Source organism: Symphalangus syndactylus, chromosome 17 (genome assembly GCF_028878055.3).
Source record: "Symphalangus syndactylus isolate Jambi chromosome 17, NHGRI_mSymSyn1-v2.1_pri, whole genome shotgun sequence".
NCBI lineage: Eukaryota > Metazoa > Chordata > Mammalia > Primates > Hylobatidae > Symphalangus > Symphalangus syndactylus.
Window position 1 is genome coordinate 74,600,888 of NC_072439.2, and position 27,497 is coordinate 74,628,384.

Genomic DNA, 27,497 nt, shown 5'->3' on the forward strand with positions numbered 1-27,497 from the left:
TCTACCTCACGTTCCTCCTCCAGAAGCTGTCTTTTCTATCAAGATTCTCTATAGCACTAGCATACTCTAGCAGTTTGTAATTATAAAATAACAGAAACAATCATTAGTAACTTATAATTATCTTCTCTCCCAAAGTGTAAGATTCTTACTATGAATCGTCTTGCCAACAGATCATAATTCATCTTGATAACAGGTTTGATGGAATTACATGAGACATGAGTCTGCCTCATTAATGTTATTATTGTTTTTAAACTCTTGGCAGTGGTGCTTCCGAACTATTAATTAATCTTCATGACTGCTCTGTGAAATGGGGTAAATATAACTAAACTTATTCTACCAGAAGAGAAATTGGCAAACTGGTGATCTCCTCAATGAATCTCTCTTCGTTACCAATGGATCTGGGAGTGGAAATGGAAATAGCTGAATCGAACTCATTTTTCCATAATGCTAGATAGATATGACTTTTATGTGCTGCTAGCATACACCCTCCAAAAAGTCCTTTAAATATCCATAAGAATAATGAATAATTTGTAACAATTAACAAAAAATATGAGTTCGAAGACTTTTTTTTTTTTAACCTGCTTTCTTACGAAATGCTCAAACTAAGTAAATCAGCACAAATGGTTATTATGGCCTGTATTGTGCTTTCTCCTCTTCCCCTTCTCTGCCCTCAAATTACCATTGTTCCTTAGGGATTTACTATTCTCTTATCACTAGTGGGATTTATTTGATATCTTTCCCTTGAAGACCATGAGGGAATGTGGAGAAAAGTACGAAATCCATAGGACCTACATTTAATGTTTTTGTCACATGGAAATAGTGTAGCTTGATGGCATGTTCACGGGTTCAAATCCAAGGCCTGTCTAATTTGCTGTGCGTCTTTGGAAAAGCTATGTGTCTTCTCTGGTTATTGTTTTCTTGTTCCTAAATGGGAAGCACCTTACCTCATGGATTATGGGAATTTCAAGAGATAATGAATGTAGAGTGTCTGACACCTTAAAAGTGATCAATAATGGAGTACATTATTAACATTATAATTCAGTGACTCAGCCCCAAAACTCTGAGAGAAGGGGTGAAGGGGCCTGAATAGAAGGATGTGATATCAGGTGTATACATTTAGAGATTTTCTTAACACGGAAGTCATTGTTGAGTAGCTCCTAAAAATCGTCCTCTTAAACCAAAATAACACTTGATGCACAGTGGATAGTACAAAATATTTTTTGCATGAATGAACGAGAACAAGTGATTTCCAAAGACGAAAAAGGGGAAAAAGCATAATACCAGTTGTTGTGTCCTCTATGGGACTCTTAGCTATCCAGATCTCATTTGGATACCAGTGATTCAAGAGCATAAGGAAAGAAGAAGATTTGAGGTGTGAGATAGATGGGGGGAAAAAGTAGAAACAGTAGGGACTGGAAAAAAAATCTGTCAGCAGGAAAATACTATAATCATCTGATTATCCTTTACTGATAAAGGATAAGGGGAAAGATGGCATTTTACCACAGGTCATTCCTCCATTTTTTAAAATGTTAGATTTTCTAGGTTTTATCCCTACTTCTTAAAATATAGGAATACAAAAGTACAAGAAATATTGTGCTAGAACTATAAGGCTATCCTTATTTAAAACCTTAAAAATTTCTTTCCATTTCAAGTCATCAGATGAAAACAGCGTACTCCTAAAACAGAAACAATAAACTAATAAACCAGAAAGAACCCTGTATTTGTTTTATTGGAAACAAAATATCAGCTGATAACTTGAAGATATTGAATCTTACCTGTGTAGATATACTCTGCATATGCACGATGAGTTTTTGCGAAAGCATCTTTTACTTTTTCTATTTTATCAGCTCTTATTTTTGTCGCAAATGGTGTGTACATAACCGAGAAAGAGTCAGCTCTGGTGATGGCTTCCTCAATCATGGCCTAAGAGGAAACAAACAACTCATTTGGCATCAATAACAGTATATGACTTTTTAAGAATGTAAAAAATATAATTACCTTTATGGATGACTTAAAAATCTATATACTGTACTGCAAAGATAACATATTTTGGTCTTGAATATTCATTAGAACAAAATTTTAATTAGTTCTGGAAATACTATTTCATATTAAGAAAACCAATTAAATGAAGAAAGTTTGTAAACAGGCACCTCTAAACTGAGCTTGTTTTAAGATAAAAATATAAATTCTATTTCCTAAGGTGTCATGTTTTACTTGATTTTAAAAGTCAAATTCTTAAGTCTGACATTATAATTAACTTACTCTTGAGCAGACATTGGTGAGCAATTTGTATATGGAGAGATTTCTTTTAAAAACTAAATTAAATATCTAAAGTATATTCTGTAAATAACACGGCAAACTAGACAGACGGTATTTTTTGTTTTCTTTTTCCAATACCTGGGAAAGCCTTTTGGAATTAAAAAAAAAATCCTTCCTCAATTTCCTCCCAGAAAAGCTTCCCTTCCCTCCAGATCACAAGAGCTGTTTAAGGTGGCTTTGGCTATTTAAGAATTTCTTTACATTATTTTTGCTCATGTACCATTCTTGATAAAGCCCTGCCATCATCCTCAGCTTCCTGTTTTAAATAGGTTCATTACTATTTGTAACAGACCTAAAAGAAAGTTATGTGAAGTTTTAAGAGGAACTTATTCCTTTCCTACAACTTTTCCTTCTAATGAGGCTTGAACATTGAATAAAACATGGAAGTGTCTATGGTTACCTCAGTTTTTTAATATGGCATAAAAGCATATTGTAAAACAATCCATTTTTATTTATAGGAATGAAATTCTCCCAGACAAGTAAGGTATCAACAAACAATAAGGAAAAATAATAGATATAAGCTTTTCAACAGAGAAAAAACCGTTTAACAAACAACAATTTACATTATTACCTTCACAGTATTTTGAAAACAAGTTTTCCATTGATAATAAAAACAACAAGGAGTTGATTTTAAACTGAGAAGTCTAAATAAACTTGTTCATTGCTTGCTTCATTTCTTAGTGACTTCAAATGCCTCTATGATCATCTACATTGCTTGTAAAAGAGCAGCTTTGCAATTATTTTCTGGATGCAAAGGGTCTTCCTTTCTCTGAGACTAGCTTAAAATTATGTAAAAATTAGTGGTGGACAAATTTCTGAATGAAATTCAACAAATTATTGGATAATTGAATGCTAGAAATTGCATGGCCTTCAACATTGTCCCGTTCAAGTTCACGGAACTGAATGGGGAACAGAAAATACGTAGCGGTTCTTCCAAACCGAGAGCCAGCCCTCAGATGGAGTTAGTGATGGAGTGCATGGCAAATAAAGGAAGAGACCAGACAAGGAATTGCTGGATGTGGAGACCTGGGTGCCAGCTTTGGAAGGCTAATGGGGATAATGCAGGCAGCAGGTCTGGGATTCAGAGTTGTGGATTAGGAACTCAAATAAGGTGTTTAGGCACCAAGTATTAGTCCTTCAGCAAAAATGAAGATATTTTATATTCAGGAGGAGAAATAATTCCTCCAGTTTGGTGCTTACCTGTGTTCACTGCTGGAACTGATCCTGGGATGGTCTGTCCAGACCATCGAGTGTGTGGTTGCACATGCCTATGTGCAGTGATATGCCAAGGAGGAAAGCTGCTCTAGACCTCAGTTCTAAGGTCATGGCTGACTTTACTGCCTTTGTAAGCTATTGGCTCCTGTATCGGTTTCCTAGGGTTGCTACAACAAAGTACCACCAACTGGGTGGCTTAAACAACAGAAATTTATTTTCTTACAGTTCTGGAGACTGGAAGTCCAAGACAGTGGTGTCAGCAGGTTTGGTTTCTTCTGAGAGTCTCTCTACTTGGCTTGTAGATGGCTGTCTTTCCCCGCATCTTCACATGGTCATTCCTCTGTGTGTGTGTGTGTGTGCATGTGTGTGTGTGTGTGTGTGCTCTAATTTCCTCTTTTTATAAGCATGCAGTCATGTTGGATTAAGGTTCACTCTAAAGCCCTCATTTTAATGTAATTACCTGTTTAAAGATTCTATCGCCAACTGTGGCTGAGTGTGGGCTAATGGAATGCAGTCTCACTCTGAGGCACTAGGGGTTAGGACTTCAACAGATGAATTTTGGAGGGATACAGTTCAGCCCACAACAGTTCCGAACTCAGAAACAGCTTTCCGATGGTCTCTGAATATCTTGCTGAAGGGTATTTTGCTATAATTTCCGGATTAAAAAATTTAGCAAAGGTATCTAATCCTCCAGTTTGCTTCCAGAAAGATATTAGTGATATCCTAGTCAGGCTAGGATAGAAGAAAACGCTCTCTCCACCCCATTTCTTTCCAACTGCTGGCAGCTTAACTGACTGCTGGCAGGGTAGCTTGGCGAAGCCATCTCACAGTGGGGATGGTAAGACTTGTGCCCAAGAACCTACACCAGCTTTTTAAGAAGTGGCAGAAGTGTAGGTTTTCATGTGGCAGCTTCATCTGCTCGTTGAAGGATCTGTACTCTTGGCTTAATGCTCAAGGCATTGCCTTCGGGCCTTAACAGGGCTCTCATTCAGGAGGGTATGCGCTGGAGAGCGGCCTCCCTCTCTCCCCACTGAGAACCAATAGACCATGGGTTCTTCCATGGATTCTGCTCTCCAACCTGAAGACGGTGGGTAAGGAAGTGGGTGAGTAAATAGAGAGTATGTAATTTACAAATAGAAATTGTATTCTCCATGGAGACGCTTTCTTAAAGGAAATTATTATAGCCCCAGGAAGAAATAGTACAACATAGAGTAGAAATGAGAATACAGGTGACCCTTGCACCAGATCCTGAAACATCCTTTTGTGTTTTAATGTACTAATATTTTTTATTCTTCTAGAGACAATCTTGAGGCTTTGAGCCTGTCCTACATGGCTGTTGTAAAGAAATAGAGTAATACAACATATATATATAGCATTATTGGTATTGAATAGCATTATTGAATAACTAATTAGTGAAATAATCTAGAAAAAACTTAGCCTTTGTATCTAATTAAAATAGTAGGATTTTTTTTGACTGTTTTGGTTTAGATACCAAAAGATTACATTTTCACTTTGTGGTGATAATAATTTGGCAATTTAGAGTTGGACTTGTATTTTTAAAGAGTCTACTATGTGTAAATTTAAAAATTATGCTTAAGGACTTTAAAAACTAGAATGATTTGATATAATCATAGACATTAAAATATAAAAGACAGATTTAAATTTACTTTTTATAATAAAAGATTTTCTTTGATTTTGCAAATAAAGGAAGAGACCAGACGAGGAATTGCTTGTTGTAAAAAATAAGCGATACTAAAAATGGAAGCAGATTTCAAATGATACTTCTTAATTTGACATAAATATTCTGTAATTGAATCATTCTGGACCTGTGAACTTCTCTGATGTCAGTAAATGTTGCACGTGTGCAGAAAATGGAGAAAACAATCAGTCCTTGTGTGCTGCTGTTAAATATACATTGCTGTTAATTATGCTTTCTCTGATGTTACTCAAAAATAAGCTTTGAAATTAAGTATTTACCTTTGGGAGTTCTAATAACTCTCTATTGTTACTCTCACATTTATCAAGTTGTAAAGCTCATATTATAGTTATATAAGCCAAGAGTGTAAGTGGGCAGCTCATTTTCTCTACAAACAGTAACTTATAATAATTTCTCCTTGTACTGTAGCTAAGTAAAAAGAACCCCTTGCTACCTTAGAAATCAACTTGCCCAGGATGACTGTACAAGACAGACCATGGGAGAGAAAGGAGGAGAGATATTCCATCAAGAGGAAAAGAAAAGCAATAAAAGTAGGGGGAAACATGACCAGCAAAAAAGAAACAAAATTCATCTCTCTCGTCTAAACTCAAGAGGGCCGATTCTTCCTGGTAAAATTTTAAGAGCATTCAAGGTAGCCAGAATTAAGCTGGCAGAAACTATAAACCTCAAACATTTTTGGGATGATAGAATTATGTAACTTTCTTTCTTTCTTTCTTTCTTTCTTTCTTTCTTTCTTTCTTTCTTTCTTTCTTTCTTTCTTTCTTTCTTTCTTTCTTTCCCTCCCTTCCTTCCTTTCTTTCTTTCTTTCTTTCTTTCTTTCTTTCTTTCTTTCTTTCTTTCTTTCTTTCTCTCTCTCTTTCTCTCTCTCTCTCCTTCCTTCCTTCCTCCCCCCTCCCTCCCTCCCTCCCTTCCTTCTCTTTCTCTCTCTTCCCCCTCCCTCCCTCTTTCTTTTTTTCTTTTCTTTTTCTTTCTCTTTCTCTTTCTCTTTCTCTTTCTTTCTTTCTTTCTTTCTTTCTTTCTTTCTTTCTTTCTTCCTTCCTTCCTTCCTTCCTTCCTTCCTTCCTTCCTTCTTCCTTCCTTCCTTCCTTCTTCCTTCCTTCCTTCCTTCCTTCCTTCCTTCCTTCCTTCCTTCCTTCCTTCCTTCCTCTTTCTTGTGGAGGAGTTGGGCAAGTTGTAACTTTTGAACTATGTGCTTGGTGAAAGTGGTTTACTAAGAGGGAATCTTGTCACTTGAAATTAGAAAATGTGATGATGATTATTATAGATTATCATCAAATTATTCCTTTATTGCTTCCAGTCTTAAGGTTGACTATAATCATAGTAAATTGATTTATTTAGAAGATTAGATCTGGAAGGAACCTTAGGAGTCTTACAGCCCAACTTCTTGAGATTTGGAGAGGCTTAAGTGACTTTTCTAAGGGCTTTTTTTTTTTTTTTTTGAGATGGAGTTTTGCTCTGTAGCCCAGACTGGAGTGCAGTGGTGCGATCTTGGCTTACTGCAACCTCCCACTTTGGGGTTCAAGCGATTCTCCCAATGCAGCCTCCTGAATAGCTGGGACTACAAGTGCCCACCACCACACCCGGTGAATTTTTGTATTTTTAGTAGAGATGGGGTTTCACCATGTTAGTCAGGCTGGTCTTGAACTCCTGACCTCAGGTGATCCTTCTGCCTTGGCTTCCCAAAGTACTGGATTACAGGCGTGAGCCACCATGGCCGGCCTTCTAAGGACTTATTAAATGACTTTAAAAAAATCTATAGAATTTAGAATTAGAGTCTCTAATATTATATTTCACTTTCTCTTTTGAAAATTATGACTTTACCTTGCAGCCACATAATAGGCATTTTCCAGACTCCCTTACAGTGAATTATGGCAGAATGTGGACCAATGGAATGGAGGCGGGAGAGACATTAACTTTCTTCAGGCCTGGCCCATGAAACTCTGCCTAGCATAATCCCCTATTTTCTTTTCCCGTCAGCTGCCTTAAGAAAGAGGACTCAGCTAGGCACGGTCCTCATGCCTGTAATCCCTGCACTTTGGGAGGCCAAGGCAGGCAGATCATTTGAGGCCAGGAGTTCGAAACCAGCCTGGCCAACATGGTGAAACCCTGTCTCAAATAAAAACATAAAAATTAGCCAGCCGTGGTGGTGGGCGCCTGTAATACCAGCTACTTGGGAGGCTGAGGCAGGAGAATTGCTTGAGCCCAGAAGTGGAGGTTGCACTGAGCAGAGATTAAGGCCACTGCACTCCAGCCTGGGCAACAGAGCAAGACTCTGTCTCAAAAAAAAAAAGGACTCACAGGTGGGAAGGAAGATGGCACTACATAGTGGAAGCATTGTGGGTTCCCAAGTTGCTGATTAGAGTAGATCCAATCAGAAACATCCATGTTGGACTACAAGTGAGAAATCAAATTATTTTTCTATTGTTTTAAATTTCTGAAATTTGGGGTTGTTTGTTACAGTAGCCTACCCTAACACACCAATACTAATAAATAAAACTTGGAATCTTTCTCATAATCCCTTTTTATCTACTAATACTTGTGTATTATTTTGAAAAGTAAAGAAAAATATGGCATTTAAAGAGATGAAACAACAACCTTTCATTTAGCAGTGTGATAAATGCTTTTATATAGGCTATTTCCTTTAGTCCTCATAAAATCCATCTGGGTAGGTATTACTAGTGATTGAATATTACAGTTTTATTGTTTTATTTTCAGAGTTAACATTATTAAATTCAAAGGAAGCAGTACTATACTTCCAAGCTATAAATGATTGAGGTAGGTACCTTTAGTATTTAATGGCTAATAAACCTCTTCGTTATTATATTAATAATAATGCAATTTTAAATGATGATAATAATTTTCTAGAAAATGGAAAAATAAAATTTTGTGAGCTACGTTTTTCAAATTCAATTTTTAAAATATACATAGTGGTTTAATTTGGAGGATTTCAATTTTCTTGAAATTTAGAATTGATTTTAAAAACAGATTTTCATAAATATGTTACCTCGAGACAACCTTATAAACACAATCACTGTATCATTTATATAATAGTCAAGATTTACATTTTTATGACGATTTTAGTATAATGGTGTGTCAGAATAGAATATGTAATAATTGATTGTCCCTGCTGCAATGATCAACATTTTGATGCTGAAATATTACCCTGGATTTATGGAACCTATTTTATGAAAGAACATTCACTATAAGTTTCATTTTTTCTTAGTATAAAAGAATATTTGGCAGCTTTGCCATTACCTCTGTCAGCCCAGTGATGTGAAAGTTATAAATATTTCATGCAGTTTAAATAAAAATATTTAAATTTTATTTGCATTGTTTAGAAATCACTAAAAATTGTATAAACAGGTTACTTGTAGCAAGGGAAATGGACTTTTATATAGCTTTTTTGAATTCTGTACTTTGCAACCCTTTCTGTTTAAAAATAGTCATTATAAATATAATATTAAATTTAAAGTATTTAATTCAGTTTTGCAGTGTGTTACTGCTATGTAATTTTAGAACATGTATATGTATAGACACATGCATGTAATTGTGTAAATATATTATTTGAGCTACTGTCTACCATTCACTATGGTTAGGGTTAGAGTTTTCATTATATGTGATACATCCATTAACTAAATAACTTCTGCACTTAATGCCTAAAATTTACCCTGTATTAATTTTTAATCATTTATATTTTATAGTAAAATGTTACTTCCATGGTCCTTCAAGATAGAACTAAGGACATGGAAAGGATCTAAAATATTATTTTATAATCACTAAACTTTATAACTAAGGAAACTAAAGCTTGGTGAGTACTGGTGATTCCTCTGAGGTTACAAAATTAGAAATGAAAGCAAGATGAGAGCCCCAGTCCCCTAAGCCAATCTTTCTTCTACAGTGAGCAACATTTTATTCTTTTAATTAGATTGTAAATTCTTGGAAGTATAAGATCAAGTATTGATTCCCTTCTTCTTTTTTCATCACTATCTATTTCTGCCTCCACAGACAGCTAGAATTTGACTCTAGCACAGAGAAACAAACAGACCACATCAAACCATAACCAGATCAAGATCCTCTTTATAACAATTCTAACACAAAATGGAATATTCATCACTCACACCTACTGGCCACAAGTAAGACTGTTTTGTCCACTGGCCCCTCATTAGATTTAGGACATGCTATCAGCTGGCATGCCAGTGTCGAGGAGAAACATTTACAAAAATTAGATGAACGGCTTTTTGATAGGGGAGCTTAAATAATAACATGCTTAAGTCAGTCTAGCTTATTTAATGGCAAAGCATATACAACTTATAAATAGAACTTAAAGTATGTTCTTGTTCTATAGACCCTGAATAATTTTCTGCTTGCACATTAGAGAAACGCCAGCTGAAAGAAACTCAGAGTTACAAGTGTGGGTTTCAGCAGCCTCCAGACTCTTTAGGATGCCACAGAGCTTTTATTCTTGATGACTTAAAATGAATCACCAAAAGGTATCACAGAAATAAATAGCTACATTACCTGCAATTAGTTCATAAGGACAACTGGGTATTACTAATGAGCTTTAGCCTCTGTGTTCAGTAGTAAATGTCAACACAGCTTGGGACCCTTTTTTGTCATTGTGCATTTCATCTCTATATTTCATTTAGTTGTATGAAGGTAGATATTTCTTTTCCTAACTGTATGTTGTTTTTTGATTGTATTTCTTGACCGTTGGTTTCAAAGTGGGGTATGCCTTGCCAGTACACACAACTAGTTAATGGCAGGATTGGGACAAAGACCTGGTGACTTGGTTCTCAAACTTGTACTGCTTTTTCTACTCAGAATTTGTTTTATCTTTTGGGCTATTATTTGAGATGACTTTGAGTGGAAAGATCAGGGATACCTTTGAAGAAGTGTATATTGGAGAACAAATTAAAAAGATTTGAGGACGTTTCATCTGGAGAGAAGATTTAGGTTTCAAAGACTAACTTTCTGTCATCAGGTAGCAACGTGTTCTCAGATTCTCTCTATGCGGACTTTATTTGGCTTACTGATAAACCTGAAAAACTCATTTATTTATCAAATGAGTCTTTACCTGTGCATTGGCTAAGTGCTGTAGATAAATTATTAGTTTGCTAAAACAATGCTGGAAAGCAAGCATTATTACTCCATTTTATAGTTGAGGAAAATTTAGTCTGTAAAGAGCTTCTACAACTTGGTGAATTTCACATGTAACTGATTCAAATCAGTTACATCTTAGGGCCTCTTCCTCTGAGCCATTATGCTATGCTGACTTGTAAATGATGTTTACAGCCCTGTCCAGCACTAAGATAGGATTCCAAACATATGAACGGTTCTTGCACAGAGCTTCAGAGGGCAGAAGTGGAATCTTTAGCAGGAAACAGAGGCTTCTAAGGAGGGAATTGTTCATCTTGGAAGCTCGTAGCTCATGACCTTGGTGGTGTGCAGATCAAGAGAAATGAGTGTATCTGGAATCTAGTAAGAGGGATGACTGTGCTGTGGAAATATTACTCACAGTTTGTTCTGGTCTTCTCCTGCCTCCCCATAATTTCTTTTCTTACATAAGTTTCAGCTTTGCCTGGCAATCAGACACCTTTTATTTTTCTTTATTATTTATTATTATTATTTTTTGAGATGGAGTCTCGCTCTGTCACTAGGCTGGAGTGCAATGGCGTGATCTCGGCTCACTGCAACCTCCACCTTCTGGGTTCAAGTGATTTTCTAATTTTTGTATTTTTAGTAGAGATGGGGTTTCACCATGTTGGCCATGGTCTCGATCTCTTGACCTCGTGATCCGCCCGCCTAGGCCTCCCAAAGTGTTGGGATTACAGGTGTGAGCCACCACGTCCGGCCTTTTCTTTATTATTTCTTTAATTTGTCTGCAATTAATGTCTTCCAGCTTGTGGCCTATCCCAGAAGACTTTATATTTTAAAAAGAACAGATGGCAGGAGGATAATTTTATGGGGCAGGTGGCCTCCTATACATGACTTCCCATGCTTTCATCCTAACATCAAAATGTCTCAGAGGGGAAATAATTGCACCTGTGAGAAATGCAAAGGACTTGTCAAAATATGTGTATAATATATAGATCCACATACATTATATACATATGTATGTTTCTGTGTGCTTTGTGACAAGAAAAAATCACAGCTTCACGTAATATTAAATGAAATGAGATAAAGTGCTAACTTCAAGAGACCTGCCACTATACTTGCAAGTTATCTGTCCAGTCTCTGGTTACATCTCTGATTTGTATCTTATATGAATGTTACAGCAGGCCAACCTCCACCTGATGAAGGATAAATAATAAATGAAGTGAAGGCTTGCCAGCTAAATATGATATTTTCCATCCCTTTATGTTTGGGCTTGAAATAATCCTCCTGAGGTTTTCTGGAAGTTATTGTTTCACATAGGTTGTTGGTTCCTGGTATAGGCTGCACTATATATATAATAGCACCTATGCTTTCTTGAATAAAAATAGGTTAGCTTAACAGTTACTTTATAATCCTGAGAAAAACGAAATCATGCCACATGTTAAAGGCTGACATTTGAAATGCCAAGGTCTCATTATTTGGAAGGGAGAAAATCATCACGAAAAAGAGAATGATTCAGCCCAGGTACAGATAAGTAGGCAGTCTTCAAAAATTAGTGAAGAAAATACAATCATATGAATTCAAGAAAAGAGGAGAATTTATTTTAATTGGTGTGCAATACCACCAAAATGATGGCTGAGTATAAATACAAACATTAAAAGCTTTGAGCTTTGCAGATTATCTTATACCTGAGTGAACGCAGCTTAAAAAATTTCATGATTTCATGGAATAGTTATTACACATCTCCAACTGCTAAAAAAAGTGACCTCAATTTCTCTGCAAGCTTGTAAATCAATAACCCATAAAAATCTATGGAAAATAGAAAAGATAACCATAAAACCCTCTAAATTTGGTTTTGCTCATAACAAGTTTTGATTTTCAGATGCAAACAAACACAAAGAAGGAGTCAACATGTTCGTAAATTTGGACTGGAAGGCAAAGTCTCTATGAAAATAAAATAACCTCATGGAAACCACTGCAGAATAGCCACAGGCCTCCTGGGAATCAAATATCTAGACCTAAATTTGTTAAAGTAAAGAAAGGCCTGAAATGCTTTACAACTCTAAGCCCATATCTTTCTCAAATGAGAGAAAATGAAAAGAAATTTGGAGGTTAGTTTTTTTCCTCCCATAGAAACCATCAGAAACCCAAAAGCTTTTTAGGAGGCAAAAAAAGTAAAGAAAAAGCTGCATTTAAATGATGTGGGCTTCTGCCATCACCTACTAATAATACTGAAAAACCAAACCAGGAATATTTTGAAAAAATAGACATTTCTGAAGAAGATACAAAATCAACATTACTCAGGGGTCACTGAGGATTAATTGTCTTGCTTTTTATGATGCCTGAATTTTTTAGTTTATTTATGTGTTATTTTCATAGTGATGGAGTCTCACTTTGTTGCCCAGGCTGGAGTGCAGTGGCTATTCATGGGTGTGGTTACAGCCTACTATAGCTCAGAGATCCCCAACCGGGCCACAAAGCAGGAGGTGAGTGGCGAGCCAGTGAGAAGCTTTATCTGTATGTACAGCTGCTCCCCATTGCTGGCATTACCGCCTGAGCTCCGCCTCCAGTCAGATCAACAGTGGCATTAGATTCTCATAGGAGCAGGAACCCTAAAACTGCTCAGGTGAGGGATCTAGTTTACGTGCTTCTTATGAGAATCTAATGCCTGATGATCTGTCACTGTTTCCCATCATCCCCAGATGGGACTGTGTAGTTGCAGGGAAACAAGCTCAGGGCTCCCACTAATCCTACATTATGGTGAGTTGTATAATTATTTCATTATGTATCACAATACAATAGTAATGAAAATAAAGTGCACAATAAGTGTTATGTGCTTGAATCGTCTTGAAACCATCCCCCCACCCTGGTTTATGGAAAAACTGTCTTTCACAAAACTGGTCCCTGGTACCAAAAAGGTTGGGGACCACTGCAATAGCTTCTAACTATTCCTGGACTCAAATGATTCTCCTGCCTCAGCCTCCTGAGAAGCGGGGACTGTATCAGCTCTGTTGCCTGAATTTTCTAAGCCTTAATTATCAACGTGCAGAGAAGGCTGATGTGCAAGTGAAGCACGCTGCCCCTTGCAGGGCATATTCTAAGGCACTGGCAAGGATTACTGCCCTCAAATTCTTGTATGATCTGGATGCCTGACATTGTGTTGGTAGCAGGGGACAAAGCCATTTATTTCTCCGTGGGAGTTGGGGCTTCAAAGGCAAAATACCTCCAGAGAGGTGGCATTGTGGCTGAAATTCACATTGAGGTGATGCAATTGAATACTTAACCCATTTTCAAAAAAAACTGCCTGTTGGCACGTACATGTTGGGTTGAAGTGGGGATAGCACGACGAGAAGAGAGGAATGGGGTAGTAAAAAGCAACCTCACCTACTTGACAGTCTGGCTAAATCAATGTCACTATATATATATATATATGTATGATGTATATATATAAGTATGATATATATATAGTAAAATATACACATTAATTTGTATATGTGTATGGTTCAGGTTCTTCCCTCTCTCCCCCCTATATACATATACTTCCCTCTATATAAGTATGATATTTATATAGTAAAATAGACACATTAATTTATAAATGTGTATGGTTCAGGTTCTTCCCTCTCTCCCCCCTCTTTCTTCCCTTCCTTTCTAATGCCTGCAGCACTCACAGAACATCAATAGAAGAACTACACAAAACTATACAACCAGCAAATAATGTCACGGTCACTATCTCCTTCATGGGAACACTCAACCTTGGATCAAATACATGCCTCAATTACATCTTTCATTTAAAAGTGAACCTCTCCTACTGGCATACTACCTCAAATAGCATCAAAGCAAAATGAAACACAGGCAGCATTTAACAACGCTGGTAACCATGGAAACATATCATTAAAGAATATATAAACAGGATTGAATAATTAGATGAGAAATTTATGTCTACATTTATCTTTTTGCAAGACCCAGGAAAGGAAGCTCTCTTTTACCTCTCACCTCAATTTGGATACTTCCTCTTTAGTCTGTCTTCTAATTGAAAAATATGAGAATTCATAAACTGGGAATTTTAACATTGTCTAGCTCAATAGACAAATTTCTTTGTAGGCAAGAGACTAAAGAATATTGCATGCCCATTGTTGTCTAGATATGACACTTAAGCAGCCAAGAGGTTTGCTTCACGGATGTGAAGTACACAGGAAAATCTGACTTACATCATGGGGAGAAAGGGACAGCAATTATTAACTGTTAACAATGGGAAACATAAGTTGCCTAATCTACTGGGAGGTAATCTAATAGTGGGAAGATGGAGGGGAGAATCTGGGTCTTATAAATTATTTAAATTGCATTGTCAGGTAGGCAGTATCACCTGTGCAGGTCATCCAATGTCATACCTTTGCACATAGGGCAGTCCCAGATAAACTCTATGGTGGGCTAAGTTGGTCACTAACTTAAAAATTGAGACATATGCCTGGGGTTGTGCATCAGAATCACCTGGTTGAAGGGGCACAATAGAAAAATACAGTTTTTAGTATCCCACTCAGCTCTAGGAATCTAATATTTTAAATGTTTTTCTAAGTGACTCTGATGCAGTTGGTTACTAGACTGGTGTTTAAGGCCACTAACCTAGGCCAACTTCCTCATTGGAAGGCCAACAGAAGCAGAAACGAAGGCCTAGAGCAATTTTGGTAGATTGAGTTGTGGGTCTCAATTTTTCCCCTCCTTGTTGCAATGTCATCTCCACCCCTTTGTCTTGGCTTTGTAGTGGGCAGAAGAATCTACTCTTTGCTCTTGGGCTTGATCGTGTGGCTTGCTTTGGCTAATAGAATGTTAGAAACGATGGTATGAGCAGAGGCTTAAAATGTGCTTATATGGTTTGGCTTTCTCTCTTGGAATCCTGCATTTTGCCATAAAAAGAACTTGCATCAGGTAATCATTGGACAATGGAGAGCGAAAGATACATGAAATACACTTGGACCTCTCTGCAGCTTGGAGGTAAGCCAAGCCCAGTTGAGATTACCCTCAACTAGTCAAATTTGAGCCAACATATTTATTTGGTAAGCCACTGAGTTTTAGAGTGGTTTGTTACACAGTATTATTGCAGCAGTAGCTGGCTAATAAAAAATTGCGCGATTTATTAAAAATTGAGTCAGCTTTGGAACTAGAAGTTAAATTTCCTGAATCTCATGCCCAACCTTTTTCTCCTGCTCCGTGTTGCCTATTTGCCTTTGCTTCCTTTCCTTGACAGAATTAAGCACAGATGTCCATTGCCTTCAAAAGGTACTTCTGGTTGGCCTACATTTTCTACATTCCTATATTTCTGTCAAATTTTCTCGTTAGACCTTACCTTTCCCTATATCTTATTCTTATAGAATTCTGCTTTCACCTTTCAAAGAAGACTAAGAAAGCTCAAATAAACTAATTTTTACAATTCTATTCAGAGGTAACAATGTACTTAGTTAAACACTTCTAGATAAAATTTCTTCTGCATATGACCTAGGGCTGACTGGAGACTCAATGCCGAATGATAAGAATTTAAGTATGATACATAGGAATTGATGGGGAAAATATTTTTGGGTGAGTGTCTTTAGTGCTTCTCAAATTACATCTAATCTAAATACTATAGGGCCTGGGCTGCTTTCAGACATTCCTCATACAAATAATTTAGAAACTCTCTGCCTGACAGGGCCAGATAAATAAATACACTATAAATATAGGCCACTAAGAGAAATACTCAGATGGTATTGCTATTTTGTTCCTTTCTGTGGAAAAAATTTTCACATGGAAGCAAATCTTCAGAGAAAACACATTTCTCCAGAAAATGTAGGTGTTTTGTTAAAGATAAAAAATATTTTTCAGTTCCTTGACCTTACTTTGCCTGCAATTTCATGGTGAAGATTTTATATTTATTTGGGGTTAGCATACATTTTTACCAGGTGAATGAGTAATATTGGGATGATTTTGCAATATCAAGAAGAGAAACAAAGAATAGAAGAGAAAAAAGTCATCATTATTAGTATAAGTAATCAAGTCATGTTCAGTGTTAATTTATTGTACATGATTCTCTGGTCTGTTTAGAGAAATCTATTCATTTGCTGCTCCCTTGATTGTCATGTTTGAAAGAAGCAGTTAGTAGGCTAAGAACTTGGAACTTCCATGAAGACACCTCTGAGCACACAAATTAATGAGCCTAAAAGATCTATTGGAAACCTGCAACTTTCTTCAAAAATTCTATTGATCCTAAACTCAACTGAAGCACAAAAGTTGTTTACAATTGTGAACTTAGAACACGTGCACACATACCTAGCAAAATGTTCATTGGATTCATAATCACTGGTTTTTAAAATCGTAAAACAACTATGCCAAAATATTCTCATGTCAAATGTTATTGGTCTGAGCTTCATGTCAAACCAATATTTAATTTGATTGATTGATTTAACAAATCTGTATCGAGCTGCTTTTTGCAATGCATTTTGATGGCGGTGCATTTTGAAAGCAGATTAACTAGAGGTGGTATACAATTTAAGTACCCTATAGTCTGTAGCTTTTCCTGGTAAATAGTTTGTGCTAGAATATATGCTCCTTGAAGACAGGCAATGTCTATTTTGTTCACTCCTGTATCTCCAACATGTAGCTCGGTGCCTTACATATAGTCACTAAATAAATATTTGTTGAATGAGTATGAATGACAAATGCAATTTGAGAGTAAATAATAAAGGTATTCACTAACTTAAGAAGACTCTGGACACTATTGCAAAGGTTTCAAGCTTGAATGACCATGGTGCAGTTTATGGAGTCACTACATGACAATAACATTGTGGGTGCTATTTTTTGCTTTGAGTGTTAAAAGCAGTAAATGCCTCCTGGTAGGCCTAATAGCAAAAAGAAAAGGGGTTGTTGCAATAGTGACAATCACGTAAAGAGAAGGAGTTGTAAAAGAGTCTTAGCCTGTGGTCTGTGAATCCTGAAGTCCATAGAAAGGCGTTAGGGGCCCACAAACTATGGGCCGTCTTTCAGCATGTGGCTGTGGGGAAAATGTTTTTTGTCTCTCAGTTCAGCCATCTTCTGGTTTTGTCCCTCGAGAGTAGGACTAATCACACCAAAGAGATATTTCTTTTTGGTAAGCTGCCTTTGGAAATCATATAGGCAATTGATAGCTTTGAGATGGGAAACATTTCAATGCCAAGTGCAACTTGAATTGGATGGGAAGTCTTGGTGTTCTCTGCACAGATGGAAGACCTGTGAAGCTGGCACTGCCTCAGCCTCTGCTGCTTCACTGAAGAAAGATGCTCCACATGTCATGCGTTCTACACGGGCCTGTGTTGGTGTCAACAGCTCTTCCAACAATCCCAAAAGAGGTCTTTCTACTGCTGTGAAAGTCTTCAGCTTCTTTGGAGCCAAGAGCTTGAATTAGTGCCTTTTCAGTAGATCTTTGTCAAGATACAAGAGCACACCATGAAGTTCTTTCCTTTTAGAGAAGTTTGTTGACAATCCAGAGAAGAGATTTAGATGTGATTTAGTTTGGTTAATTCTTTACAATTTTTTAAGAGAAAAGAAAACTCCTTCTTAGAATAATTTGATGGTGAGAAATTCCGGGACTAGGTTTGTAATGGCTGATATCTTAGGCACACAAATTAAACAAATCTTTTGATTGAAAATGCTGAAGTTACTATTAGAGATCCTGCCGAAAAACTATAAGGTTTTTTTTTGGCCAAGCAGCTACTCTAAATGAGGTGACAGAAGTCAAATAACAATATGGATTTTCCAACACTGAAGGTGAGACTGACGAAGACTTGAGAGTTTCTGGGGACAAAAATGTACAGACACTTGGCAAGTGGCTTATCTCTTATGAAGGTCACTTTTTGTTCAGACAGCCTTAAAATGGAAACAAATTGCTGACATAGACAGCATTGATGATATAAGCCTAACAAAGATGACCTCATTTACTCGAGGACAAAGGAAATGACGTATTATAAATTTTAGTTGAAAATTTTGGTAATTCTTGATTCATGCTGACCCATCTGAGATATTGTGTAGTATTGGAGCTCTAACTCCATTTGCTAGTAGAGACTTTGTGAATCAGGATTTTATCTGTTATTGACATTAAAATGAAATGTTGAAATTGATGCAATATGAAATATTTCAATTCCTTGATGTAGAAAAGCTACAAAAGCCTTTTCACAAGAGTGAGAAAACCATAATTTTCTGTAAATGCTGTTCTGGTATTCTGACTATGTATAGGAGATCAATTTCCAATCCAATGCGATAAAAAGTAAGCACATATTTCGTGTGTGTATGTTTATGAGTATTGTTCTAGGTGGATTCTTGTAAATGAATTAGATTCTCAGAGGGGTCTATAACTCAAAAACATAAAAATAAAGAAAAAAAGAACCATTAAGGTAGGGGATGAGCTGATCAGGCAGCATGCCCCTGTTTAGTGGGGTTCCTCTGCCCTTGTTTTGTGGTAGTTCTGTGATACAATTAGCTGTTACCTTTTCTCACTTTGCTGAGCACTGCAGACCAGGGTTGGCTCTGTTATTCACATTATGAGTTAAAGACACACACATGAAAACTTTTGTGCCTCGGAATGTGGCTGAAAGTGAGTGCAGCAGGACAGGACAGGGGGGTGGAAGGAGGAAGCTTGCTTGCTTGCTTGTTTTCCTCAGGTTATTAAAACTAGCCCTGGATGTAAGGAGCAGGGAGAGGTGGACTAGATTTTCATATAAAGTTCTTCTTGTAATAAAATTAGTGTAGGACCAATATATAAATACTATAGGGCAGCTGTTTCAAAAATAGCTTAGTCTCAGCCCGACTTGGTACTTTCTATTTTGCTAATTACTTCAGGATTGTGTTGAGGTCTCCAGGTGTTCTCAAGGAGAATGGCAGATTACAGATGCCTGGATATCAGGTTGCAGAGGCATTGCGTGCAAGTACAGTCATGACAAGTTATTTTCAACCCTCTCTAGCTCTGAAGAGGTGACACTATTATAGAATAACATGTGCAAACACTTATTCAGAGTGATATATCCCAGTGTGAGCTGTCATATAGTATAGTGCTTTATGCCTTTCTTTTCCTTGCTGGGTTGATGATATGAAAAACGTTCCTAATGCAATTGAAAGGTTCTTGAGTTCACCAAAGCAAAGGTCCATTCTTTTGTATCTGAGAGTTTGTAAGTTAACCATGTATAAGAGTAAATATAGATGTGTTCTCAAATTTTTACATTCTGAAATTTTCCATTTCCTGTTAAGAATAACCAACTAAAATGGTATGGATTTTATGTGGTTGAAAAGGAAGATATACAGTATAGTAACTTCTGGCAAAGGTGGTGAAAATAGTGTCTACCTATTTAACCTTAATGGATGCCTACAAAAGTGCATGAAAATACAGTCTCTAGTCTGTGATGTTTGGGGACATTCTTGAAGTCATCAGTGAAATTGCTAGGGTGGATTGGGTAGTGGGGCATGTATTTCTTTAAAGATGGCATAGACTTGGCACTCTCTGGCAGGGTTTAAAAACCCCCTTCTGATTTAGGACAGAACAAGGTTTAGGGATTTGAATGTATACATTTGAATCAAGATCAAGGAGAAGCTGGTTAGCAGTGGGAAGTATATAGTGGGTGAGTGAATGGTTTGGTGTGCTGATGTTGGGGCTTGATAGAGGGTGTTAATTTATAGAATTTATCTGCAGGAAGTGATTTCTAATTATGTTGCTTCTTTTTTCCTCAAAATTTGTGACATCATTTTTGGATGTGCCTAAGATTTTGGGTAAGATTTTAGTGCTAAAATGGGCTTTAAGAATAAACCTTCTCAAACACTGTATTCCAGCCATCCTCACTTTCCAGTTGAAGCTCTGCTAGAGACTAACTTGCCCGAAGTTCAATATCTAGTTAGTATTAGAACTTATGCCAAATCAGACCTGACTTCTAGACAAGAGCTCTTTTCCCTTATGCCAGGTTACATCCAATAAAGAAAAAGGGAATACAAAGAGAACTATTTTTTAACTTTTATTAATGCATAATAGTAAAATATTCATTTTATTTCTTTTTATATCACAAACATGCATGCATTGGTAAGTGGAGATTATTTTCTTAGTCTGAGGTAAATAAAATAGGGATATTAATGCTCTCTGAAAGCTAAAAGAAACAGAAAAAGTTTTTTTCGCATCATATGGATAATGTGCTGACATAACAAGATTTGAAGGAGGCATATCTCACACGTGAGCGTAAAAACTGAATTATCACACTTGTGAACCACCACATGGTCAGACAAAATTTTTATTTATGCAACTTCCAAGGTCTTATACTTTGTCTTAGGTTATGCTGACATTGGATCTGTTATTTTCTTAGTTCAATGTAGAAAACACGATAGGTACTCATACATATTTGTTTAATGAATGATTAAGTCAAGCATTAGCTGGGGAACTAGTATATGCCAGGCCTGCTGAATATTTTTCAGTCCTCAAGATTCACAACTCCTTTCCCACCTCTCTTAAATCCTTTACAAAAGCCTCTGAAATCCTTATAATAAAGTCCTTTTTGTAGATCTACAGCCCATGTTATTTGCTTATTTTTCCCATCTGGTATTTTTAAACAACTATTTAGTTACATCTTCATCAGCCATTACTGCTGTTTATATGTTCCAGATTCTCTTAGGAAAGTCTTAAAATTATCAGAGAAGTAATAGGTTGTTTTGGGATTAAAGGTTTGTCTACCTGGAGATCAACATTTGTTTTTTCATTTTAAAAGAATCACAGAACTGAAGTATAATGGGACTAATTTAAATTTTTTTTAATAGAAGGTAAATTGATCTCCAGATAGAACCACGTGAGTTGCTGGAAATTGTATATGATAAACCGGACACTTTAATATCTAACAAAGATAACATATAATATAGAGAGACAAAAAACTAGGGGCCAAGACACGGTAGTGAAAATGTGGCGGGGGAAAAAAAACAGGAAAAAAACAGGAAGCTTCAGAAGGCTGTTGATGATTATTTCTTACTTTACTGTTAGTGACTTAGAACATCTTATTCTGGTTGGTTCAAAAGGTTCATATTCAATTAAATTAAAACATCTTGAAATACAAGGAAAAAGCTTCACACAGTCTGGAGAAGAGAAAACATGGAGGAGACAGTTGGCTTTTGTAGCTGATTTTCAAATATTTATAACAATTTCACTGGAAATGGGTTTCATGTGGTTCATGTGGACTCACTAGAAACAATGGGATGGAAGTTTTAAGGGAGTAGAAATTCACTTTAAATGAGGAAAACAGTTTAATAGTTAGAAAACTGGATGTTATTTTTGTGGGGGTTAAGTGAGCTCTTCATTTTGGATATACGTCAGCAGAAACTTATTGACAGCTTGTTGGGGGAGGGTAAAGCAAGGACAGATTCATGTCTTATGAATGAGATTGAACTAATACATCCAAAATTCTTCTTATAAGTTTAAGAAATTATGACTTTCTTCTTGGCATCTGATTGACCTTTGGTGTGACTTCTTGCTGCCATTTTGAATAATAAATGAGAAACAAGATCTGCAATTTGATAATGGTTAAGTGTTTCAGACAGTAAATAGTAAACAAATACATCTGATCTTTGCATTTTTCCTTTATTATGTAATTAATATTACTTCTAGCATCTGTTTTTACAAGCTGTAGATCAATAAGAATCTATGAAAATACAATGTTCATATTTTAAAGAATCCTACTATTATAGTAGCATGCCTGGAAAAGTAATTCCTGGGATCTCTAAAATTTATATTGGGTTGTAAAACTGAATTATGGGCCACGGGTTAACAACCTTGAATTTTGCCCCTAGAATTAGTCTTAGAAAATCTACTTCGTTATGAATACATTATTATTCAGTAGCTTCCTTCCGATTGATATGCCCAGAGCTACCTTTTTCTATAGTCTTTTAAGCACCAATCTTTCATTTTGGCTCTAAAAATGAGATGGGTTTCTCCTCCCTAGTTGGGACATCAATTTTTACCTGCCAATACAGCTTGATGAGCTTGCTTATGCTCTGTTCCCTTCCTCCACCAAGCCAGAACATGTAGTCAGCAATCATGGCACTCCTAGGAACAAGGACAGATTTTTTTTAAAAAAAGCAAACACAAATGTATAGGACAGAAGGAAAACCATAACAGGCACTATATAAAAATACTGAGGAAGATGATTTTTAATGTATAAATTTGTCTAGACTAATATTAAGCAAAACACAAAGCACATTTTAGAATGTTGAAAGTAGGGGTTTTCTTGGGGAGGTAGATAAACCAAAACTATAAAAGAGAAGCAATAGGCTATTTGTCTTCTAGGTGCTTTTTAAATTTGTACAGTATAAGAATGTTTAAAGATTATGAGAGAATGCTTTGTTTTGGTTGTCCCATATTAAGCTTCAAAGCCCTTACAGAGTGATATAGATTTTAGGAACTTTTAGGTCTTCAAACCTAGCATAGCATATATAGCTAACTACTGGACTGGTATTTAAGCATATCTCAGAATTTACCCGAGTTAAATATTATTCACCTCTTATTAGTCTCCTGAAAACAGAAAATAAAAAAATCTCCAATTCAAGGAAGAATCCTCTACCCACAGATTTGTGTGTAATTGAATTGATTTTAATGTCTAGTGTGTACACTTGCTGCATTAATCTTATTAAGTTGAGGGGATATTAAAAACTATTGTGCAATGGATATTAATTCATTACTTAGTACCCTTTGGAAAAACAGTTTACTTTTATGACTATTTCTCTGCTAGGTCTCTCTATTTCTTTCTCCAGAGATTCCAAATCCAATTAAATGTGACTAGAAGTAATTCCAAATTGTCACGTTAGCCAGTTAAACGTATAATAATCCTGTGTACCTAATCACTAGTACCAAAAGTTTATTTACTTAAGTAGAGCTATGACTGTGTACCCCTGAATGTTTTTCTTATCTTTGCCTGCAGATATGTGTAGTTTCTTGACATCATTGTAAATTGAATTAGAAATTTTCCTTTTCTAAATATAAGTTGTATAAGGCATAGCAGCTGTAAACTTACTCTGTTGAAATAATTTAAATGTTTAGATTCTTATTCAGGACAGACAAAAATTAGGACTCTAAATCAGTGGTGGAAAGAAATACCACCAACTAGAGGATTATTCAGCTCTCTCTCTCTCTCTCTCTCTCTCTATATATATATATATATATATATAAAATATATATAATATATCTATATAAACACATGTAGTATTGGGAAGAAGCTGCCCACTGACATTTCAGAATAAATGACAATAATTTAAGAATAGCTAATATTTTAAGAATCCTTTTATATTTTGCAAAGCTCTTAATGATAAGGTAAAGAGAAGTAGGAGGTTTTGATGTTGTGTGAATATGAATGAGACAGAAACAAGTTATAAAAATCATAGACTGTAGAGGGACAAAAGTGCATTTCAAATGTTTGCATTTTGATAGAAGCACACGGAAATATTTTCTTTTCATAACAACCTAAAAAGAAAGTTTACTCGATATGGAGGTGCCTGTTATTTAATAGAAATTCATTTAATAAATTCTGAATGTAAGAAATAGATGGAAAATATAGAAATTTTACTTTCAAGGACAACACGCCCTATATTTATAGGAGTTGGGTACACTTGGTGACAATTTGGTCTGCACTCTGATTCCTTCTACCATTAACATTTGGATTTACAAATATGGTTCAACAAACATTGCTGAAGAAGTATACCAGCCATTAGTTAAATCAAGGGTGGGCAAACTTTTCCTGTAAAAGGTCGATAGTAACTATTTTAAGGTTTGTGGGCCATGTGGTTTAACAACTACTCAACTTTGCTTTGCAGAAGCAGCTATAGACAATACATAAACCAATTAGCGTGGCTGTCTTCCAATAAGATTTTATTTACAAAAAACAGATTGGGGTAGTTTAACTCTAAAATAAGAAAATTAGTAGGTTGATCAAGCCATGGTGGGCATTTATATAATTGTCAATCAATAGTCCGATGCCGGCTGGGCACATTGGATCACGCCTGTAATCCCAGCACTTTGAGAGGCCGAGGCAGGCAGATCATGAGGTCAGGAGATCGAGACCATCCTGGCTAACACGGTGAAACCCCGTCTCTACTAAAAATACAAAAAATTACCCGGGCGTGGTGGTGGGCACCTGTAGTCCCAGCTACTCGGGAGGCTGAGGCAGGAGGATGGCATGTACCCAGGGGGCGGAGCTTGCAGTGAGCCGAGATTGTGCCACTGCACTCCAGCCTGGGCAACAAGAGCAAGACTCCATCTCAAAAAAAAAAAAAATAGTCCAATGCCAGTGTGTACACATTCCAGCCACAGGGCCCCTTAGATATTTCAACCTGCTATTTTCTCTTCAAGGGACAACATAACATGCACTAATACTACTGAGCAGAGTCCAGTAACTAAGCTTGACAACTTGAAACATGCAAAAAATGTAAAAGATAATTCTGGATCATAGACACAGTGGCTTGAGTCAAGTAAAAGCTAAATTGATAAGAATTTTTATAATGTTAAAAGCCAAAATTGACAAATGGGATCTAACTAAACTAAAGAGCTTCTGCACAGCAAAAGAAACTACCATCAGAGTGAACAGGCAACCTACAAAGTGGGAGAAAATTTTCGCAACCTACTCATCTGACAAAGGGCTAATATCCAGAATCTACAATGAACTCAAACAAATTTACAAGAAAAAAACAAACAACCCCATTAAAAAGTGGGCAAAGGACATGAACAGACACTTCTCAAAAGAAGACATTTATGTGGCCAAAAAACACATGAAAAAATGCTCATCATCCCTGGCCATCAGAGAAATGCAAATCAAAACCACAATGAGATATCATCTGACACCAGTTAGAATGGTGATCATTAAAAAGTCAGGAAACAACAGGTGCTGGAGAGGATGTGGAGAAACAGGAACACTTTTACACTGTTGGTGGGACTGTAAACTAGTTCAACCATTGTGGAAGTCAGTGTGGTGATTCCTCAGGGATCTAGAACTAGAAATACCATTTGACCCAGCCATCCCATTACTGGGTATATACCCAAAGGACTATAAATCATGCTGCTATAAAGACACATGCACATGTATGTTTATTGTGGCACTATTCACAATACCAAAGACTTGGAACCAAGCCAAATGTCCAACAGTGATAGACTGGATTAAGAAAATGTGGCACATATACACCATGGAATAGTATGCAGCCATAAAAAATGATGAGTTCATGTCCTTTGTAGGGACATGGATGAAACTGGAAACCATCATTCTCAGTAAACTATCGCAAGGACAAAAAACCAAACACTGCGTGTTCTCACTCATAGGTGGGAATTGAACAATGAGAACACATGGACACAGGAAGGAGAACATCGCACTCCGGGGACTGTTGTGGGGTGCAGGGAGGGGGAGGGACAGCATTAGGAGATATACCTAATGCTAAATGATGAGTTAATGGGTGCAGCACACCAACATGGCACATGGATACATATGTAACAAACCTGCACGTTGTGCACATGTACCCTAAAACAAAGTATAATAATAATAAAAATTTATAATGTTAGTTATTGTCATTTTTGGATTAGGACAATTGTGAACGAGAAGATCACCCCAGTGGGTTTCTAAGGCTTTCCTGATTTTTTAATGCTTTTGGTAATTTGGTTTTGTGTTCACAATTGTAAAATTAGAATTTTTAGCATTTTTATTAATGTTTTGCAAAAGTTGCTTTTTCTGTAATAATATATTGTCATATTGTTTGCTATATTCTTAAGTGTGCTTTTTCACCTGGGGGCTCAAGTCTTTTTTTAAAGGAACACAACTCCAAATTTATATTGAAACCATGAAGAATTAAGATGCATTGAAATTCCTTACCTGCCATACCTCAGTGAAGCATAAGTATTATAAGAGCAAAAGGATATTAAAATTAAATAACAAAAAATGATTTCCTAAAGCTCCATATTAGCTGAGATATATTTCATAAGTATGATGTATTTCTTTCAATACCTGGCATGTATTCATAGAGGCGTGTTCATGTTTGGAACACAATTCAGATTGTAGTTGCTCCAAGCCCCTTTGTCTTCCCAGTGGAAATGGCAGCTGTGCTTTTACTACCTACCTTCCTTTGTCTGGTTCTCTATTGTAACTCTGCCCTACTGCTCAGCCCTCATGAATCAGTGAAAATTAGTGAAATGATATGAAAAGTGCATGGAAATAACATTATGTCATGCAATATTTGTGAGGCAAGAGCCATGGGCTTTTCATCATGCTGAATTTATAAAAGGCAAGATAATTAATTGATCAACCCATTGAGCATCCATAAGGAGTCAAGTACCATGTGAGATCCTGGTTCCGGCAGACTCATCCCATGAATCAAATGTAAACAGTAACCCATCATTCTTTCTATTCTCCTTCAGGTATCTCTCTACCATTAGAACAATATCTAGGTGCTAGTCAATGTGATTCAATATTGCTTCCAACTATTTTCATTTCGTTGTCATGATTCTATTCATCTCATTTTCATTAATGTACTGAATGCTGTACCTGCAATGGAGCTATAAGGTCATGTCAGGCAAACCCTTTTAACTGACAATCAGTGGCTTAACATCTGCTAATTTTGAGCCTTTATGAAGTGATAAGCACCATGTTAAGCACTTTATGGAGCAGAGTGTAAACCTAACCCACCCACTTCTGCACTAGAGCTCATCCAATTGCACCTACTCATGGAAACTGCTCCACCAAGTCTCTCACTCTTCTAGTTTCGTTTCTCTCTTTTCATTTCTCATTTTCTCTTGGAGCTTTTCTGCCAGCATACACAAATGCTGTTGTTTCTTCCTTTTAAAACAAAACTAAATACCCCAAAAGCTTCTCTTGCGCCATGTCCTCCATTCCAATTATCACCTGAATTTTTCACTATTAAAAAGCAAACTGGAAAACCTCGCACTCTTGAAAAAGCTGTGTGCATTCTCTACTTGTAATTTTTTTCTTCCCGTTGTCTCTGCGACTCACTCCAGCAGGGCTATCATTCCCACCACGTCACTGAAACTGCTTGTGTCAGTACCACTAATAGTTTCCGTATTGCCCAATGTAATGGTTCAATTTTCAGTCTTCATTTTCTATACATTCTCAGGTGCAAGTCATACAATAGCTCATGCCATCATCTA

At 36.5% G+C, this 27,497-nt stretch overlaps 1 protein-coding gene, 1 long non-coding RNA gene and 1 other non-coding gene across 3 annotated transcripts in view; 1 reads left to right on the top strand and 2 right to left on the bottom strand.

The window, feature by feature from the left end:
* SPATA16 (spermatogenesis associated 16) overlaps nt 1-27,497 on the bottom strand; it is a 257,164-nt gene that overhangs the window by 63,549 nt on the left and 166,118 nt on the right. The window contains exons 5-6 of the mRNA XM_063621699.1: nt 22,325-22,409; nt 1,776-1,923 (exon numbers count right to left, since the gene is read on the bottom strand). Coding sequence (XP_063477769.1) covers nt 1,776-1,923; nt 22,325-22,409 — 233 coding nt within the window. The remainder of the gene's footprint in view (nt 1-1,775; nt 1,924-22,324; nt 22,410-27,497) is intronic.
* On the top strand, nt 5,770-9,380 carry LOC134733095 (uncharacterized). The gene is made up of 3 exons (XR_010116658.1): nt 5,770-5,859; nt 7,967-8,026; nt 9,257-9,380. It is a non-coding gene; the product is annotated as an uncharacterized lncRNA (long non-coding RNA).
* On the bottom strand, nt 20,501-20,601 carry LOC134733394 (small nucleolar RNA U13). The gene has a single exon (XR_010116839.1). It is a non-coding gene; the product is annotated as a small nucleolar RNA U13 (small nucleolar RNA).